The sequence below is a fragment of the Lichenostomus cassidix genome, chromosome 1, assembly GCF_008360975.1.
Source record: "Lichenostomus cassidix isolate B80296 chromosome 1, HeHo_3.0, whole genome shotgun sequence".
NCBI classification, from domain to species: domain Eukaryota; kingdom Metazoa; phylum Chordata; class Aves; order Passeriformes; family Meliphagidae; genus Lichenostomus; species Lichenostomus cassidix.
This window is the reverse complement of record NC_139479.1, coordinates 5292486-5311501: the sequence shown is the minus strand read 5'-3', so window position 1 is coordinate 5311501 and position 19016 is coordinate 5292486. Positions and strand designations below refer to the sequence as shown.

Below are 19016 nucleotides of genomic sequence, written 5' to 3'. Positions count from 1 at the left end.
TTGACAAATGGACTTGATCTTAAAAGTCTTTTCCAACTTTAATGACTCTGTGATCCTACAGCTTTCCACCAGGAGCAAACCACGCACCATCACTCATTCCTTTGTTATCCCCAAGAAGGAAAATCTTTCCAGATCAGATATGCCTCTGATAATCTTTCAGTCCCCAGAGCCTGTCTGTGGCCACAACAAGCCTAGAAGAGGCGATGGGAAATTCCAGCAGCATGGGGAAACACAGGAAAGCCCAAAGGCAGCACCACACCCACCCACCCACCACCTCTCCAGCTGGGCTGGAGTGACTGGAGCACAGAGAGGGAGCATGGACAGAGCTCACACAGCTCCAGTGCACGGCAGAGAAGGGCAAATCCAGAGAATTACAACAGCAGAAACTTTGCTAAAACAAACAAACCTGAAAACCTGGCCAGCTACCCACACAGGGCACCTCAAGATGAGGATCCCAATCCAAGCTGTCACCACAGCACATTTTGCAGCCTGGAGCCCCAGGCAGTCCCCAAGGAAGCAGAGGACACTCCTCCCCACTGCTTTGAGCCACAAGGGTAGCTACAGATACACTCACTGCCACTGCTCACAAATTTCCAGAAGATTGGTTTCAAATTAGGGTAATTTCACAAATTACAGTGGCTTTCCCTTCAAGGGTTCTTGGTTTTGACTACACATCAGCATGTATCCCTCTCCAAGATGTCTTAACTCTCTCTCCTTGCACTAATTATAGGAGAGGTCTGTAAGTGATGCCCCATGTTGTTTATAGGCTGCTTTCAGATAAGACCAGAAGTAATCACTCAGTTTCGGTACAGACTGTTACATCATAAAACTTTCTCTAAGAAACCAGACTGTAATTTCCACTTGCAAACTCACTCATTAGCTTTCTATTAACTAATGGCTTTTAGCTAAAGGTAAAAGGACTGTCACTGTGGTTGCATAAGAGGAGAGCGTTTAAAGAAATGACAAAGTTGCCTTGATGTGGGTAAGGAATAGCAAAGTGGCATTTTTCTGTTTAGGGTTCACTCAGGATTTCACAAAGTCATGGGAAAAGGAGCCTCCCCCACCCTCCTACAGGGAGCAACAACAGTCACCGTGCATAAATCTGCTCTCAAAAGCCAGAGGCATACAAGGGAGGGAGGGGAAAGAAAAACATACTAGGAAAAATTACCAATGACTAAGCTATGAAGCTTTGCCAGGGGCACAATGAGAAGTTTCCACCTTGGCAGCAGCCTTCATTCCTCTGCTGGGTGATTCTGGCTAATCCTTGTAGGATTACTGATACCTTCTCCAGCTGGTGTCTGCTCCACCTTGTATCACCATTCATTCAGTGCTGGATGGTGGCAAATGAAGTGGAAAAGATGACAAAGCAAATCAGTGCATTCAGTTTGTCCTGCCTGCTCAGCTCACAACTTTGATTTCAGTGTCACTCTCTGGGGTCACCACACAGGAGAGTTTTAGTGCTCCAAGAGCACTAAGCCTTCAACAGCAGCATTTAGACCCTTTGTCACCCCCATCCCTCCTGCACTGGAAAGGGACAATTGCAATCCATTTGCTTTGGGACAAAAAGCAAATTCTACTTCCTGCTATTCTACTTCCCTACTTGATTAATTTTATTGCAGGCTGAGATAGCATGCTCAATAAATGGCTTTGCACATGTGACACAAAGGTTGGATGACAGAGATTGTCAAGAAGATCATAATTTTACAATTTAATAATACACTTTACAATTTAATCATACACTTTAATTACACCCAATGCCTCAGTTATTTGAGGTAGGTTAGTGTGTTAAGGAGTTATTAATTAGCATTTGAATTCTTCAGGCAGTGATTATTCCTTGCAAAGCCTTACTCAGTTAATTATTTTAACCTCTGGGGGAAAAAAGGAAAAGTCCTATATAACTCCTTTGTATGATTAAAATGAACAATAAATGGGTCAAATTTTAATTTTTTTTTTAATTACAAAGAAAAATATTGTTATTTTCCTGATTTCCATTTTGTTTAAACCAGCACTGGAAAATAAGAAAAATGGAATATCAAACATGTTTTAAGTGCTTATCCACATGGTGCATAAAACATCTTACACCAGCTGAACTGAACAGACAGGAACAGATCTCCCCTTTAAGGTACCAGGAACCTCAAGCTCAGTCAGCTCAAACCAGGCAGAAATGTTATTTCAACTAAACAGCAGTGAATTAAGCTAAATGAAGGGTCAGGTGCTGCAGCTAGACCCATCTGAAGCATTCCTGTGGTTAGATTCTGCTTCCTTAAAACAGACCTGCATTGCTCTTTCTTTATGAACAAGCTTCACTTCGGCAGGGAAGTAACAACAGCATGTGCATGGCAAGAGAGCTCAACATTCACACACAATTCAGATGCAATTTGCTATTTCACCTCTGATCTCTGTGATTCCCCAATCCAAAATTTCTGAAGAGGCATTTGTGAGAACCAGAAACCCCACAGGGACTCTGTGGGTGTAAGCCAGGGACACAAAAAAACCAGCTGGGCTGGAACAACCACCCTCATGTTTTTTCTGGAGTCAGAATCAAAACTGTTAGGAAATGACTGACCCTCCAGAAGAATAACACGATTTTCAGGAGCTCTGACTTGTGGGTCCTTCCTGTCTGCTGCTACTGCATCTTAAAAAAGGCCTGTTAGGTGGCCACAATTACCAAAATTTGTGGCTGTTTCTGACTAAGGAGATTATCATAAGGACCACCTTTACCTGCAGAGAGTGGACATGGCCACAGTGCCATGGAGCATCATCTGCTGGGCCAGACACCGTCAGCACAGCCAGAGACCTTGTGCTGCCTACCAGGAGAGGTTGGTGAGGAGCTCTGGTCCAGCAGAACAAGTTTTTCTTGGTATTTTTGCAGCCTCAGGTGGAGTGGAACATCTGCACAAAGCTCTGCTCTTCTCCCAGGAAACCAGGAATAGGATGAGAGGACACAGCCTCAAGCTGCCCCAGGGGAGGGTCAGGCTGGACATCAGGAGGAGTTTCTTCACAGAAAGGGTTGTTGAGCATCAGAGGAGGCTGCACTGGGAGCTGGTGGAGTCACCACCCCTGGAGGGGTTCAGGAAACAGCTAGACATGTCACTCTGCTCTGGGTGGCAAAGTGGTGATCAGACCAAGGATAGATTCTGTCTCAGAGGCCTTTTCCAACCTAAATGATTCTGTGACAGGAGTGACCATCAGTGCCTCAGTTTCTTTTACAACAGATAGGCAGGAAGGAAAAAATTATGGAATAAGCCTCCATAAATGTACACCCTTGCCTGAAGCAGTAACCTCCTCCAGTGGGGAGGGAGGCAACCCCAGGAATTCATCAGAAACTGCAGGACACACTGGTTTCCTGTCAAAGAAGCCAACACTGGCAGGTGGCTTGCACTGAGTACCAGGAAGGGGCTGCTGAATAAAGCATAACCAGGGCTTGGCCATGAGGAGAGAGGGAGGAACACAGAAATCCAGATCTTGCTTATCCCAGCAGCAACAGGCAGGAGAGCAGCAGCAGCACCTTCCCCACACAGAGCTTCCTCAGCTGGCAGAGAACCTTGGCTAAACCACTTCTACCATTACAGCATCATCTCTGGAGACAGAGGGAGGAACAATCACTCAGATATGTGTACTCCTTAAGCTATGAGATCCTGTGAGGATGGCAAAAGGAAGCCCAAACCCCACATTTCATTTCCCTCCCCCCCCCCACCTTCTGGATTCTTTTCCTGACGAAGTACCCGATTTAAAATCCTCCTCAAATAAGCTCTTTCAGGCATCATTTTCCTTACAGGGTTATTATTTTGTTGGTAGATATGCAGCTTTGGTGGTGGTTGGCAGTTTGTAGGATGGTGCCCACACCTTCTGATGAATGCAGCACCCATCAGGTTTCTCCACTCTCTTTGATCTCAGCTGGCTGCAGAACAAGAATCCCTTCACTGGGCTGAAATCTGAGGGCTAGTCAGTGCAGGGCTTGTGACTCACATCCACCCTACACAGGAAAATTCCTTCTTGGTATTGCCAGAGTGTATCCAGAATGCAAACATGCAGAGAATCTATATACACAGAGTATAAATTATACATACACAGAGATTATATAATAATACACCATGTTTTAAATACAAGAAATTAAATAAAACAGCAAATGAAGTACCAGTAAATAGCCTATTCTCTCATAAGAGACACTTATAACAACAAAAATTAAAAGCCTTTCCCTCTTTGCAGAGACACAAGGAGCAGCTGAAGTGTCTGGTGAAGCTCCTGACAGGGACAGATTCCCAGGAGCTAGAAGGCACAAAAATGAAATGGTAAGCTATGCTTTTCCTTGGGCTGTGAAGCAGCTGGAGTTTGGAAGCAGAAGGGATTTCATTTAATTACCAACAGCAAATAATCTCAGGATCAAACTATGACTGTATAGATGTAATTAACTTTGTCCATATGAGAAGGCAAGAGGGAGGTACAGGTCTGGTGGTGGCAAATGAAGCCTCATCCCATTATGGCCACTGAGAAACCTCAGTTCTACAGGCAGGAGATAAAACCCACACCAAGACTGGATGGCAAAACAAGCCAGGGTTTCTAACCCACCCAGCTTCGTATCAAAATTACCACCACAGATGAGGAAGCTGGGAAAGATGGCATAAATTACACCAGAGACAAGGTCTTTGATCCCTGCCCTGGCATTCTAACAAAGCATTTGACCTTTCTCTCTTCTCTCTCCTCCTCATTAGGGAGACTGCTCTCTGGATGGTTGCCTGCTCACTGCTTGCATCTCTACCCAGAGGTAAATATTCCACAATGTATACACCTAGGAATTTGCAGGAGCATTTACATGTGAACACACAAGCTGTAAACAGAATCCTGGAGCAAAACAAAACTAATTAATGCATTGCTTTGCATGTATTTCATCACAATCCAAGGTTTGCAAGTACAGGTCATAACCTTCAGGTAAACTTCTGTATCCAAAAGAAGTGGTTTTCAGAATTAAGGTGTTTCAGACCCATAAACCTTCAATTATAAAAGTTTATCCTGCCACATCCTCAAAACTACCCTACCATTTTCATACTATTAAAGATGACTTGGAATCTCATCCTTTACAACCCCCAACCATCCTGCTTCTGCTTAGATCTAGCAGGGCTGAGTTTCTGACATTATAGGAATTAGATATGATCTTCCCTATGAAAAGAATAGACTAGAATGTGCTGTTGAGGCAGCTTTATACAAGGTGCAATTTCCTTATTGAGGTTTAAAGTCAGCACAAGTAAGACCTCTGCGTGTGGTCAGAATTCCTGTTTGCCCAGAAGTGCCTCATATTTGCACATACTGTGGTGGTTAAGGATGTTACACTTCACCTGGAAAACAAGGTCAGAACAACAAAACCCAATCTTTAAGAGCTTCCCTGCACCACACTTTGGTTGCTGAAGCAGCAGTGTTTTCTCCTAATAGGAATCTTACAGCTTGGTTAAATAGTCTCATTCATCTTAACAGGCTTAAACATTTCAGCAGCATTTAAAACACATAATTAAAAAAAAAAAAAAATCCACAAAATAAACTCATCCTACTTTCCATTCAAGCCTCACAACTGCAAGTGAAAGCTGTGTCCCAAAATTCTTCTTCTCTAAGACAGAGAACTGCCCCTTCCATTGCAAGCAAAGCTTACCTGGTAGGTGAGATGAGCACTATTAATTCTGATTTACATTCCTCAGCAGCAGCTGCCACCACAAGGCTGCTGCAGTTTTCTGGTCAGGAAGCTCCCTGCTTCCACATCTCCTGGTGTATCAACAGCCTCAGTGGGAAAGTTTACAGCATCACCAGCCTTCAGGATGACTTTTCTTCCTCTCAAGTCTGGCTTCTATAAGGACATTTGAGTTACCCCCAGAAGTCTATTCTCCCCATCTACAAAAGACCTCATGCAGCTGTGAACTCATTAAATAACTCATCACAGCACATTTCAGTCACCTGCTCTTGTCCCAACCAACTTCAGCAGTGCCTCCTTTTTTGCCTCCTCCTGCCCTGGTTTTACCAGCTGGCAGCAGTGAGGGCAGGGTGGGCTGAACCCTGTGGGTGTTCATTGAGTCCCTATAAGTGTAACAGGGTTTGTACACCATGGGATGGAGGAAAAGGAAAGGGAATGTCTCAGCTCAGATATGCCAGACAGTGATGCCCTCCATCTTCAGAAAAAGAGCAAAGAGGTGTATTTCCAAAACCATTATCAAATTTACAAGTGTCCAGAGTCAGGAGACAGAGCCAACCTTCTTCCTCCCTCTTCAGCTCTTTGAGAAGATCCTTATTGCCTGTTTTTGTCAACAAAACTACAAATTCTGTTCATCGTCTGTTCTTCATCCCTGTGCAACACTAAGCATTGCAAGCACCCTCTCTCCTAACAGCACCCACCAGGTGCTTTTTCACCCTAACTTTCCCCCCAGGAAGCTCTTCTGGAGGCTCATTTCTTCCAATGCCTCCCAACCACCTGCAGCAGCCTCAGGCACATTCAGCTCCTGCTGTGGTTTCCTGACCACAGCCAGCCATAACCACAATCTGCTTTCAGAGGGACACTGCTGAGTGTTCTTTCCCAGCTCCCCAGCCTCAGACAGCTCAGGGATGTGGCTCAGGCCTCTCCCTGCCCTTCCTCATGCAGTGGTGGCCTCTGGAGGTGTGCTGGGGACAGCTGGTGGCCCTGCCTGGCCATGGCACTGGCTGCAGGGCACAGGGATTGAAGGGGCACAGTGGAGGCTGAGCTTAGTTACAATTCTAGTTCCCTCTGAGAAGCAAAACCTGGCCAGCGACTGATATATCCTGAAAATCACAGAACCACAGAACCATTTAGGTTGGAAAAGACCTCTGAGAGCATCCAACCTGTGGCCAAACACCACCTTGTCATCCAGACCATGGCACTGAGTGCCACATCCAGCTTTTCCTGAAATATCTCCAGGAACACTGACTCCACCACCTCCCTGGGCAGCCTGTTCCCAGCTTAATCACCCTGGGAAGAATTTTTTGTTGTGGCCAAAGTGTAATGACCAAATGGCTGAGCTCTCCACACAACAAGGGGAATTTCCTTCCAATGCTAACCAGAAAAAGCACTTAGGATATGTGGTTTTTTCAGATAAATTTGACAATGTTGGGCAAATTGGACTGGGATTTTCAGCTGAAAACTCTGAAAACCAAAGGAAACCAGATGTGTGGAGATAAGACATTTACTTGGCTCTGAGATTTAGCCGTCTGTATTACACTTTTCCTTCTGCTTTCGTGTCTGGATAAACACAGTGTGACACCACAGAAGGCTGATTGGGATGGAAACAGAGGCCTGAGCATGTGACAAGCTGAGCCCTGGCTGATGTCATGACTTCAAGGGGAAACTGGGACTCTCTTTGCTCTTTAGCCTGTCATATACAGAGAGCTGATGCAAGCCAAAAACACAGGAATGACCCCACTGCAACCAAGAGTATTTAATTCAATAGTGAGTCTAGTTACTTGTCCCTTGTGCTTCATAGAACTGTGGCCATGGAAGCAGATTGAGTTGTTTCACAGTGAATTTTAGCTTTTCTTCTTGGCACAGTCACAGACTCATGCTGCTTTTGTTCTGCTCCATGCTGGGAATAACTTGTCCTTCCAAATTAATTAATCTGCATTTTAATTTATAAACCTATTTTATGAAACAGAGTGCTAGTTTAAGCCCACATTCTGTGCTGCAAATACGTAGTTGTCCATGCTTTATAAATACATAAAAACATTCCATAACCCACATCTTCCCCTAGAAAAGGTAGCACTACAATCTGGTAGGAACTGTCCTACATGATAGTGGCAGACACACCCATTTTTGCAAATTTTGGTGTGTTTTCAGCTAACTTGGAAGGATTTATAGAAACAATTGGCATCACAGTTATTAAATGAACAATGTGTGTGAGTGGGGTGCAGCTGGCTGCCTGCCCTGCCTGTGCCCTGTTTGTTCACCTGCTGGATATCTTCATCTTGGCTCTGCATGTGCTGGAATTGGTTGGGAATGTTGGTAACACCTCTGCCTGGTGTCTAGGACACCAAATCTCCCCAGGGTCTTGCAAAAATCATTTATCTAAAGTGGGAATGACAGACTCTTCTTCCTGGGCTGCTGGAGAGTAACACCAAAGAGCATGAGAGAGCACCAGAGTGGGGTTACAAAGAGTGCACCAAGCCAGACCTGCAGAAAAAAACCCTGTTCTATCTGACCCTCTGCAAGATTTTGCAGGGGAAGGGAGATGGGAGCCTCCAGCACATTATTTACAAGTCAGGAATCACAATCTGGTAGCCAAATAATGGGAGTTGTGGGAGAGCAAACTCATCCAGGAGTTTTCTCCTGGTCTAGCAGTCATTTCACACTTCTCCTTTTTTTTCAGCCAGACTTCCTACAAAACCAGAACTTGTTTAATCATGTCTGCCCACCTTCACTTCCCTGCATTCCTTTTAACCTCTTGTGAATTGACTGATTAATTAAAGTCAAATCAGACACCTGATGTCAAAAACCCCTGGAAGCTGGAAGAAAACTCACCAACTCAGGAGACAAGTGGCAACAAGCAAAATCCACACTTAGAAAGTGAAGGCAGCTTGCCTGTACCAACATCTGTTTTGCTGCACAGCTGGAAGCAGGAGGATTTGGGAAGGAGATTGGCACTAATGTGGTGAAGCCAAACTATGAGGAACCTGGTGTCTCTGTCTCTGCTGCACACTGACAAAGCTGTGTGGTTTTTATTCCAGGTCAGCTGGACACCTCGTGCCATGCATTTGTTGGAGACACTGTGGTTTTGCCCTGCAGCACCAGCCCTCCTGGAGAGCTGAGCCTTTCCAAGTCCATGCTCTACTGGCAGATTGGCAGGAAGATAGTGCACTTCTTTCAGAATGGGCAGGATTCCCTGAAGGTCCAGGACAAAGATTTCCAGGGCAGAACCAGTCTTTTTCTGGACCAGATGAAGCATGGCAATCTTTCCTTAAAGATCTCCAACGTCCAGTTAAAGGATGCTAATGAATATACCTGCATCTACAGACAGACTGAGGATCATCAAACAAAGAAATCAAAAATTAAACTCAATGTATCAGGTAAGATTTTTTCAGTTCAGAGGGAGGGAGTTGAGGGCAACATTTCTTGTTGATAAGCCATGTATAGCCATTGACTGGGATGACTTCAAATTTTAAAGCAATTTTTCACTCAGTTTCATTCTATTCCTTTCTTTTGTTGGAAGAATATGTGAGAAAGAAAAGAAAAATCCTCTTTGTTAAGCTTCAGAACTCCTAAAGGCAAAGCACTTTCCTCTTCCCTCTCCTTTGCAGGAGACATTAATGAATAATGTCCCCAAATTTAAGCATTTGGTTATTTATGGGTTTGCACTGTCCTTGATCCACTTTGCCCCAGAGGAACAGGAGAGTTTAATCACTGTTTGCATGTTAGTTTGTGCAATAGATGTTTAAAATCAATTGGATCCAAAGCCCAGGTCACAGACCCTTGCAGAGGAATGACATCCAGTTGCTACTTTCCTTTTCCCCTGCAGCTGGAAGATGTGGATCTGGTGGTATAGCTGGACAGGTGAAACAAGAATTATTATTTTTCCTCCTTAGGAAAATGAGTGAGACCATAACACATGTTTGAATAATGCCAAACAACTGAGATAACATGTTTGAAATACCTACAAGTATAGCCACCAGGAGGATGAGGCATTGGGTTGGACCAGCTGACCAACTGAAAAAGAAAAGCTAAAAAATAAGACAGTCAAACACATCAAAACAAATAATACCTTTTCAAGGTTTCTTGCTTGAATAAATCAGCTGGAAACTTTCATTATGTTCAATCACATAGATTTAATTCTGCTTAAAGCAGAAAAAATTGTTTTCAAGTCACATAAACCTTTTAATATCTTTCTTTTAATGCACATAATTCTCAAGAGAAAAATGTTTTCAAAGTCTGAAGTGGAATACATTTGCTCAGAAAATTTCGAAGTGAAATGTTTTGCAGGATTCAACACTTAAAAAGTGTTTCAAAAATGCAGAATCAAAATGTTTCCATGATCTAGTTTTCAGGAGCACTAAGGTGTCTTTGATTTAATTTCGTGATAATACTGAAACGTTCAGTTTGTTTGACAAATGTATTCTTCCTCAGTAAGAAAAAGATCATTAACCCTTAGGTCAATGAGCAGAAAAACAGGAAAAACTTCTAGGCTCAAACAATTGACTTTGGTCACTGTGGGTTTATTTCCAGATCCACCTATGACTGAGAAGCCACCTTTCCCTTCTGGTAAGGCAATACTCCTTAACTTGCTGAGTGTCTGAGTGATTATCCTGTGCTTTATTTTGTGTTTGCAAGATTGGGCTGAATGGGTAAAATGGGCTGAATAGAGAAAGTACAATAAACTCAGGGGGCTTATTCTCTGGGGGGTCCTTTTGCTAATACATATTTTAAAAATACATGGTTAATGACTCCACATAAGTTCTTCTGGGAAATTATGGTAGATTTCATCCAAAGGCAATTTTGCAATATAGTACAGATGTTATTTTCTAGGTTTAATTCATTACAGAGAAGTAAGGACACTAAGATAATTTGTAAACACTTCTGGAGTGAATTAAATGCAAAAGGGATGTCCAGTTTTTAGATACCACTGTCAGTAAATTCTTCCCTAAAAATCCCCCTTGCAAGGCAAATGATTCTTATTAGTGCTACAAAGTCTTAAACTGGCATCAAACCTGCAACACTTTGTCATATAAAATCAACAGCTGCAATTTGTATTTTACTCAGTGGAGCTGGAAGATACGATCCTTTACATAACAATTTTCAGATTACAGTTAACATTATAAGTTCAGATATAACATTACAGACAGATTGGGCTGCAGTAAACTCAAATAGAAACTAAGAAAGAGAAATGTTCCAGTGTTTTAGCTCATGATCACACTGAAAAAAATCAGGTTTTGTGCCTCATGAGCAAAAAACAACTTGAAAAAAATGCAGGAAATATCCATTTTTAGACCTAAGATGGGTAGTCTAGCTGGCTTAAAGATCTTCAAAACACATGAAGTTAAATTTAAGATGGTATTATTTGCCTTCATATTGCTTTATAAAAGCAAACAGAACAGGAGTTAGAATATCTCCAGTTCTTACCTTCCACAAGAAATCAGTAATTATCGAGGGTCAAACTTTTTAATGCAGAAGCAGTAGAAGATTCTCAAAACCAAATGTAAGTGTGTTGGATTTAAATGAGATAGTTGTATATATGTTTGACTCAGCCAACACCTTATGTGACAACTATCTCTCAATATTTCTTGTTATGAAAAGAGATTTTCATTGAGGGAAAAACAAATAACTCATTGGGACAAAGGGGGAATGTTTCACTTTGCTATACAAACTGAATCACACACCTTTTATACCCAATGGTTCTTGTACTGCTGGATTTTGAGGGACTTGGGGATGAGGAAAGAACAAAAGCCTAACTTTTTTAATGTAACTTTTTCCAAAAGGGAAAAATATATTTCCTGTTGTCAACTTCTTTTAAAGAAAATAATCAGCCACAGCTCCTTTTTTTTTTTATTATTATTTTCAGCAATTTCTTATGGAAGGGAGAAAGGCAATCTGTTTTATATTCTTCTTTATTTCAGAAGAGACTTAGGAAATTAAAAAATTACCTGCTGAGAACAAAGACATTATATGCAGGAACAGTTCTCACATTTCACAGTCAACCAGATCAACAAATATTATTTTTATGTAAAGCAGAAACAGGTTTGATCTGTTTCACTATGGCTACATTTCTGTTTGTTTGCTGGCTGTATTGTTTATTTTTTGCAATTACTTTAAAGAGCCAAATTTTACTTTCACTCTGAGTGTTTTGCAAGACTCCTTCTAGCTCAATAAAAGTGATTTATCACTTTTTCTGGGTAAAGTGAAAAAGCTTTGGCCTGGGAGAGGACACAAAAGGCCAGGAGGTTTGTTGTTCCAATCCTACATTTATTTCCAAGCATTACTAAGGACTACCTGATGTTTACTTGCTCTCTACACATTAATATCACAAACTCCTTCTAGGAACAGGGGAAGCACCCAGGCTAGGGATAAGTGAACTACAGTGAGATCCTGACAGCTGATATCACAGCAACACAAACAGCCTTAGGCTGGTGATGTAAAAACCAATATAGAGCCTGACCTGCTCAGAGAAGGACTTGGACCTGAACAATTACAGGAAAAAATTCTCTTCTGTTTAAGGCAGGGGTTGAAAATCTCTTTTTACCTGCGTGCATCCAGCTCAGGTTGAAGGTGTCACCTGTGCCAAGGGAAATTTATGTTCTGTGTCCATATTGTGTGTTTTGTACCAAGAGTGGCACAGTGCTGCTGCCCCCTAAAGTGTCTGTGGCCTAAATCTTTTAATATTTATTACCATTATTTATGGACTCTTAATCAAAGCATCTGCCTCAGGGCATGAGCAGGAAGAGTGAAAATATATTTTCATCCCAAAATCATAGAATGTCCTGGCTTGGATGGCATCTCAAAGACCATCCAGTTCCAAACCTCTGCCATGGGCAGGCACAGCACCAAGCTGGCTGCTTGTTGCTCTTCTGTCAGGGTTTTAAACAAGGATTCTCAGTCATACAGAAAAGTTACATTCATTGTTGCTGAGTTTCTGCACCTTTTCTATGAAGAAGGAAAAATGATTTGTCACAGTACCTTGAGACTGTTTTGTTTGGACTGTGTACACACACAAAAGGAGAATTTAGGAAATGAGCCAAAATCCACTGTTTTAAAAACAATCTTCCATCACGTAAAATGTGTGTCATGCAAACTTCAAATACACTTTTTTGTCAAGCCACCACTTTCATGCTGACTTTCCCTTTCTCAATTTTTCAGGGCAGAGCCAGATTTCTTCCAGAAGCCCCAGAGATGTGCCAAGTCTGGCTATGCTTCCCCTCTCCTTCCTCCCCCTGGTGCTCCTGGGGGTTTGGCACTTGTAACTGGGGAAGCCAACCTGGACTTTGGGAAGTTCTCCTCGCCAGAGGACCTTTGTGGGCCGAGCAGCTCTGAGGGGTCAGTGTGACACCCATTCCAGAGCCACAGGAAGGAAGCACCAAGAGCTGAGAAGAGAACAAGCATGAGGTGTTTCCATCCCACATTCTGGTGTTCCACACAGCCAAGGGCAGCAGAACTCTGAGGTGGTAAATCTGCTTTTTCATTCATTTCTTGGAGTCTAGTTCTAGTGCTGCCAGGATATACAATTTATTTTGGATCCTCTGGGTTTGCTTTAATGGCAGGATAAAAGACTCCCAAAACTCCAGGATCACAATGTAATTGATCCTCATGAGATCTTTTCATCTCATCTGCTGTCCTTCAAGACAACTGAGAGGAGGAGTGGGAGTGACTACCCTGTGTGTCAGACAAAAACTGGAAGTAGGAAGACACTCCCACTTTGTGAAGTGTAAGGATGGAAACCTTGTGAAACTTGATCCTGTGGAACTTCAGCTTCTGTTTTTGCTCTTAAGCGTCATGGGCTATCAGTAAGAACCCTTTTCTCATAAGAAATGTAGAATTTCTGCAGTGGAAGGGAAAAGCTGACGGAGAAAGAGGGTAGAAGTTCATAAAATATCCACACAGAGGAAGGAAGTGATGTATTACTACAAAATCCACTGCTAAATTAGCCAGAAACTTCAGCAGGCTGAATTCAGTATTGTCTCTTTTTGCCATGAAACATGGCAAAGCTGGATTCTTGTGCCAGAACAGTGCAATGAGAAATTCTTACTGTGACAATTCTTCTTTAAAAATGGTACCTATGGAGGGGGGAGGAAGTATTTAAAAACTCATCAGAATCATTGCAACTGATACTTACAGAAACTAAATGGGTTTATTTCTGGAAATGTTCAATTCAAGTAGCAAAGATATCCTGTGTAAAACTGGGGTCGAAAGGATCCTGCGTACAAATAAAGTCGAGGAAGTGCATTAGTTTTGTTTCAGGCCAGAGCTTCAACTACCCTATTTCACAACCAAAAATTTGTCCAGAGAACAGAACTACCCCCCGGGCTGGTGGTCAGCAGTGACTGCAGCACACTCTGCTGCTGAGCCCTCCGCAGGGACAGTGACTCACCAGCATGCACACGAGGTTATTGGGATTTGGAACAGCTGCAGCTTCTTTTTCAATGGAGGGACAAGTTTGTTGTGGCAAGGAAAGGACAGAGTAAATCAGGGCTTAAAATGGAAGTAAAGAAGGCAGTTAGCTTTCGGTTTCTTAACTAAAAGCCCTTTCCCCGTGGTGGGAAAGAGAGAGAAAATCCTGTGCTGCTGCTGCTGCACTGAAGCTCAGCTGGTATTTGGCTACCCTGGGTACAGAGCAGCCCAGTAACAGCTGGAGTCCAACTGCACAGAGAGATTTGACTGTAAGAATTGTACATACTATGACTGTCTTTTTGTGTCCCACCCTCCAAATGTTTGCCTCAGATTTCATGTGTTTTTCAAGAAAAAAAATTATTAAAAATAAAAACCAAAAATGAAACAAAAACCCTGATGAGAGCAATTACTTGGCCTATAAGAGTTCTTTGTTTGTGTTCCAGTTGTTCCTACAGTTAGTTCCTACAGTTACAGTTAGAGAGGCTCCTCTGGAATCAGAAAGTTTAAAAGGTAACGTGTGTAGTTGTGTTGGCCCTAAAAGTCTGAACTGCCTGCCCTCATCTCAAGGACTCTGTGACTTCTAAAAATCTAACAGCCACTCAAGCAGCCCAGCATTTCTCAGAAGGTGTAGAATCCCAGGAGAGTTGAGGCTGGAAAAGATCATCGAGTCCAAACTTAACTCAGCACTGCCAAGTCCACCATTAAACCATGTCCCTCAAAGCCACTTGTACACATCTTTTAAATCCCCTGAGGGGTTTAGGGCTGTTCAGTGAAAGAATCTCAACATTTTGGTGCCAGCTGTGTGTGAGAAGAGAATCCCTCACACGTGTCCAGACACAGCTCTGATGGATGGTCAGGCAGAGAGAGACCAGAGACAAATTCCCTTGGCAGCAATGCCCCTGGCCAGAGGGCTGCTAGGATAAAAGCACTCTGTCAGGAGCAAGGACTTCAAACCATACCTAATTTGGAAGCTAATTCCGTGTTTTGAGTCACACTTGAAAACAAACTGGGAGCCAGTGCCTTTTAGGAGCTCTTTGCAAAGGTCCCACAAGGCAAGGGGATGTCGAAACAGCACATCCTGAAATAATTTGCTCTAGCTGTGCAAATTGCATTCCCACATAGTGCTGTATGTAGCAACAATCCAGACTGGAGTTAGAAAACTCCTTTGTCATAGCACTGACTGCCACATCAGAAAAGACAAGTCACATCTTTTAGTCAATGGAGATGGATATTTTTTTTTTTTGGAAGTGCAGGTGTAATTTGGCTGTCTTCTTCCTTTAATGATATCCTCATCTCCTTTCCCTTCTTTTCTCCTTTCCCTTCACCCTTCTCCTTTTCCTTAACCCTTTTCCCTTAACCTTTGTATTCTAAACTATGGCCAGATTTTGGGTTTATATCTCATCCCAGGTGTCTTCCAGTTACAGTGTACATAAGACACTTAAAAGCTCTCCCTCTCCCCCAATTCCTCCCTTTCCCCTCCCCATATCAATCACACAGCTCTGCCTTTCATCCTTTCCAGATCAACAGGCACTGTGTGAGTGCTGATGTAGCCTACACTAATTACATATTAAGAACAGCATTTTTCTCCACTTTCACATGAAATTAAAAAGTGTTTTCATACTTTTCTGAGTATGGAACAACATTTGACAAGAATCACAAAAGAAACTTGAAACAGCAAAAAAGCAAACAAAAAAAAAAAACAATCAAAATATTCCCACACCTAGTTTATAATTACTTTTTCTCCTATTTTTTTCTAAATTATTATTTTTTCACCGTTTGAGAAGAAAATAGTGTCATGAATGTATCACTACATGGAATACGCCCAGCATAGGGTGTTAGAACAGAGGCCAAGCAGTTCCTGTTTCCTGAAGAGCAAGAATTTTAAGAATGAGGATCTGGAGCAAACAAATGAAGAGGAAGGGGAGGAGGAGAAGGAGGTTCGTGGTATTTCCAAATGATTACGCTTACTGATGCCAATTGTTCTTGCCTTCCAAAAACTGCTGCTTGGCCAGCGATGGGAAAGAGAGATCAAGCCAGGGCACTAGTGGTGCAAGGGCAGCAGCAAGAGCTGAGCTGCAAGGACCCAGAGGAGCCCTGGCAGGGCTGAGCTCATAAAGGACACCTGTGAGACTCACCCTGGACTCTAGAAATCCATTTCAGTAACACCTGCATGGCTAAAGTAACCCTGCCATTTCATCCCCAAACCAGAGCCTTTTACAGGAATCCCTTTACAGCACAGAAGGGAGGAAAACTTCCCAATTGCTTCAAACCCAGAACACACTAATGCAGAGATCTCAATGGTAGCATCTTCCCAATGACAAGCCATACAAAGCCCTTTTGATGCAGGCAACTGAAAGGATTTTTTTTAATTCAGGGAGCTCCCCAACACCATCCCTGCACAGTGCTGGAAGGTAATTCCTGGTTTAGGGGCAGAAAGCTGACTCTGAGCAATTTGTTCCAACGGATATTGCTGAGAGATCAAAAATCTGAGTCAAGATTGCTCCCTTTGTTTTGAGCTTGTTTTGTGCCAACAGCAAGAGAAACTTCCTGGCTATTGCTTTATGTGGTCTTGGGCATTTAATCTGTGGGCATCACAATTCCTTGATCACAAATTGAAATATATTAAAAGTCCAGTATCATAAATGGAATAATGTATTCATTCTCAGGGTGTGTTTTGAAGACAAGACCATTGTAATAATTATATAAGAACACAGACATATCCAGGGTGTTGCATATGGAACTAACAAGTTTTACTAATGGGCCTGGTATGGGTAATAGGCTAACCATATGGGCTAGATTATATATTATTTAATTTCTACCAACTTTACCAAAAAATTGTAGAACTCAGTTTTTATGCCTGCTGGGAAAAGTTACTGAAAAAAATTGGAGTTAATAGATTATCACCTCTAAATAAAGCCCATTAAAATTGGTTTGTAAAGCCATTATATGAGTAAGACTCTGATGCTGTCATGTTTTTTAAAATGCTTCACATTGGCATAAAGTTTTTATACTTGAGTCTACACACTGTGCTGTTGCTGAGAAAATAACATTTATTTCCTTGTTGTACCATCCATCATCCATCTGTTTTTAAAAATAATTATTGCTGTGATTTCTGTGTGCTGCTCTGTGCTATGAGCACCTTCACTCACAAGTGTGAGCTGCATGACTGCAGAAGGGGCTGAGTGACCTCTAAATGCTGTTTACAATTCTTTTTTATGACTCAGATTTGCAGTACTTGAGATGTTTGAGCCTTCCTGTTTATTATATTTTCCCAGAGCTGTAGTTAATGCCATTCCCAGTGGTTATCTTCAACCACCATTCCAATTTCTTGGGAGACTGCAAGGGAAGGTTTGAGTGACCAGCAGAACTTGAGTTGTCCTTCCTTGCCTGGGTGATGACACAGGAAGTGCCTGTGTTGAAAGTTCACTCACTGTGCACAATGTGGAAAGAACACTTGTGTTTTCCAGAGTTTCAGTGGAAATGAGAGGGATGGCATTGAAAACTGAGCACAATAACAATTCACACATTTAAGGAGTAATCTCCACTCTCTCACTTGTAGTACCTCAGTGGCCTACACCTACATATTCCATATGGCAGGAGCATGTGGCTGATAATGCAGTACATTAAGAAATTTTTAAGAGGTCCATGTACATTATTATTGCCAAAGAATGACTGTAAAAGTGAGGGGGTTTTTTTCAGTGTTTGGCAGTGACACTGGTAAGACACAAAAAGGAGTTAGTTTGATCATCTTGTACTTTTTCTAAGTTTACAATGAGGCCAGATTAACTGGTGTAAGGGTCGATCAAAGAATCGAGTTCTGTCTCAACATTTCTCATCAGAAACTACAGGTGCAGGACTTGCACAGAGAATGCTTTGTACTTCCCTGAAGCTGGTATGGAGAGAATGCTCTGTACCTGCCTAAGGTGGTATGGAACGAATGCTTGGCACCTGCCTGAGATGGTTCTTTTTTCACAGAACAAAGGCCTTGTGCTGCCAAAGCTGGTACATGACAAAGGTCTTGCACCTGTAGCCCTGACACCCATTATTCACTATGGTGAAAAACCTGCTGACCATGCCTCAGACACTCCTCCCTTGACCCTGCCAAGGGGAGTTTGGCAAATCTCCACAAGAATTAAGGGGGAGCAAAGGCGGGTGGCAAGGAGGGACCAGGTGTATGGACTAGCATAAAAGACAGCTTTGGAGTGGCTGAATTCCAAAAATCTTCCCCACCAAAAGATCACATGGATCTTTGCAGAGGCCAAGGAACGCCGACTGGACGGGACGCCAGGGACGCCGGATGTCTGTGGACCCGTGGTGGTAGCTATAGCCCCTTTCCTTCCCTTTCCTCCCCAACTTTTTCCAATTTCCTCTCTTTCTCTATTGCAGGCTGCTTTACAGGCTAAATTAATAAAGTTCCCCTTTGGTTTGAAATTTAACTCCCTTGACTTGTTGGATTTTGTGCTTTCTTTTCTTTTTGCACTCTGAGATCATTGCTGATATGAACCATCATGCATCTGCTTATAAGTGGACTGTGACAACTGGTTAATGATTTCCTCTCTGAGCTCCCTCTAGTTTCATGTGATATGGGAGACATGGCAATTCATATCAGCAAGAAATCAATGTGGACACATTTGATGCAGATTCATAAAATCACAGAATGGTTTGGGTTGAAGGGACCTTAAAGATCATCCAGTTCCAATCCCCTGCCATGGGCAGAGACACCTTCCACAAGACTGAAGTTTCACCATTAATTCAGCTAAGCCTGAGGGCAGTCATTCCATAGCCTGACACTCAGCAGAGGAACAAAGAATATTGAAAAATACTGAAAACGAGCAAGGAAGGTGATTATTTTAAAATATACAGAAGGAAATCATGTTGCAATCTTCATTACAATCGTCACTGCAACTTCTGTTTCAACTTCTGGGATAGTCCAAGTTTA

General features: G+C 42.5%; 1 protein-coding gene across 2 annotated transcripts in view; it reads left to right on the top strand.

The window, feature by feature from the left end:
• The window catches only part of LOC146444123 (myelin-oligodendrocyte glycoprotein-like), a 31711-nt gene extending 17243 nt beyond the window's left edge, over nt 1–14468 (top strand). The window contains exons 3-7 of one of the 2 annotated variants that reach the window (XM_085047080.1): nt 4210–4292; nt 4713–4765; nt 8713–9051; nt 10205–10240; nt 12830–14468. In XM_085047080.1, the coding sequence (XP_084903206.1) occupies nt 4285–4292; nt 4713–4765; nt 8713–9051; nt 10205–10240; nt 12830–12933 (540 nt within the window). In that variant the 5' untranslated portion in view covers nt 4210–4284 and the 3' untranslated portion in view covers nt 12934–14468. Of the gene's footprint in view, nt 1–4209; nt 4293–4712; nt 4766–8712; nt 9052–10204; nt 10241–11592 lie in introns of both variants that reach the window. The other variant, XM_085047111.1, reaches the window with a different exon arrangement.
• The last annotated feature ends 4548 nt before the right edge of the window (nt 14469–19016 follow it).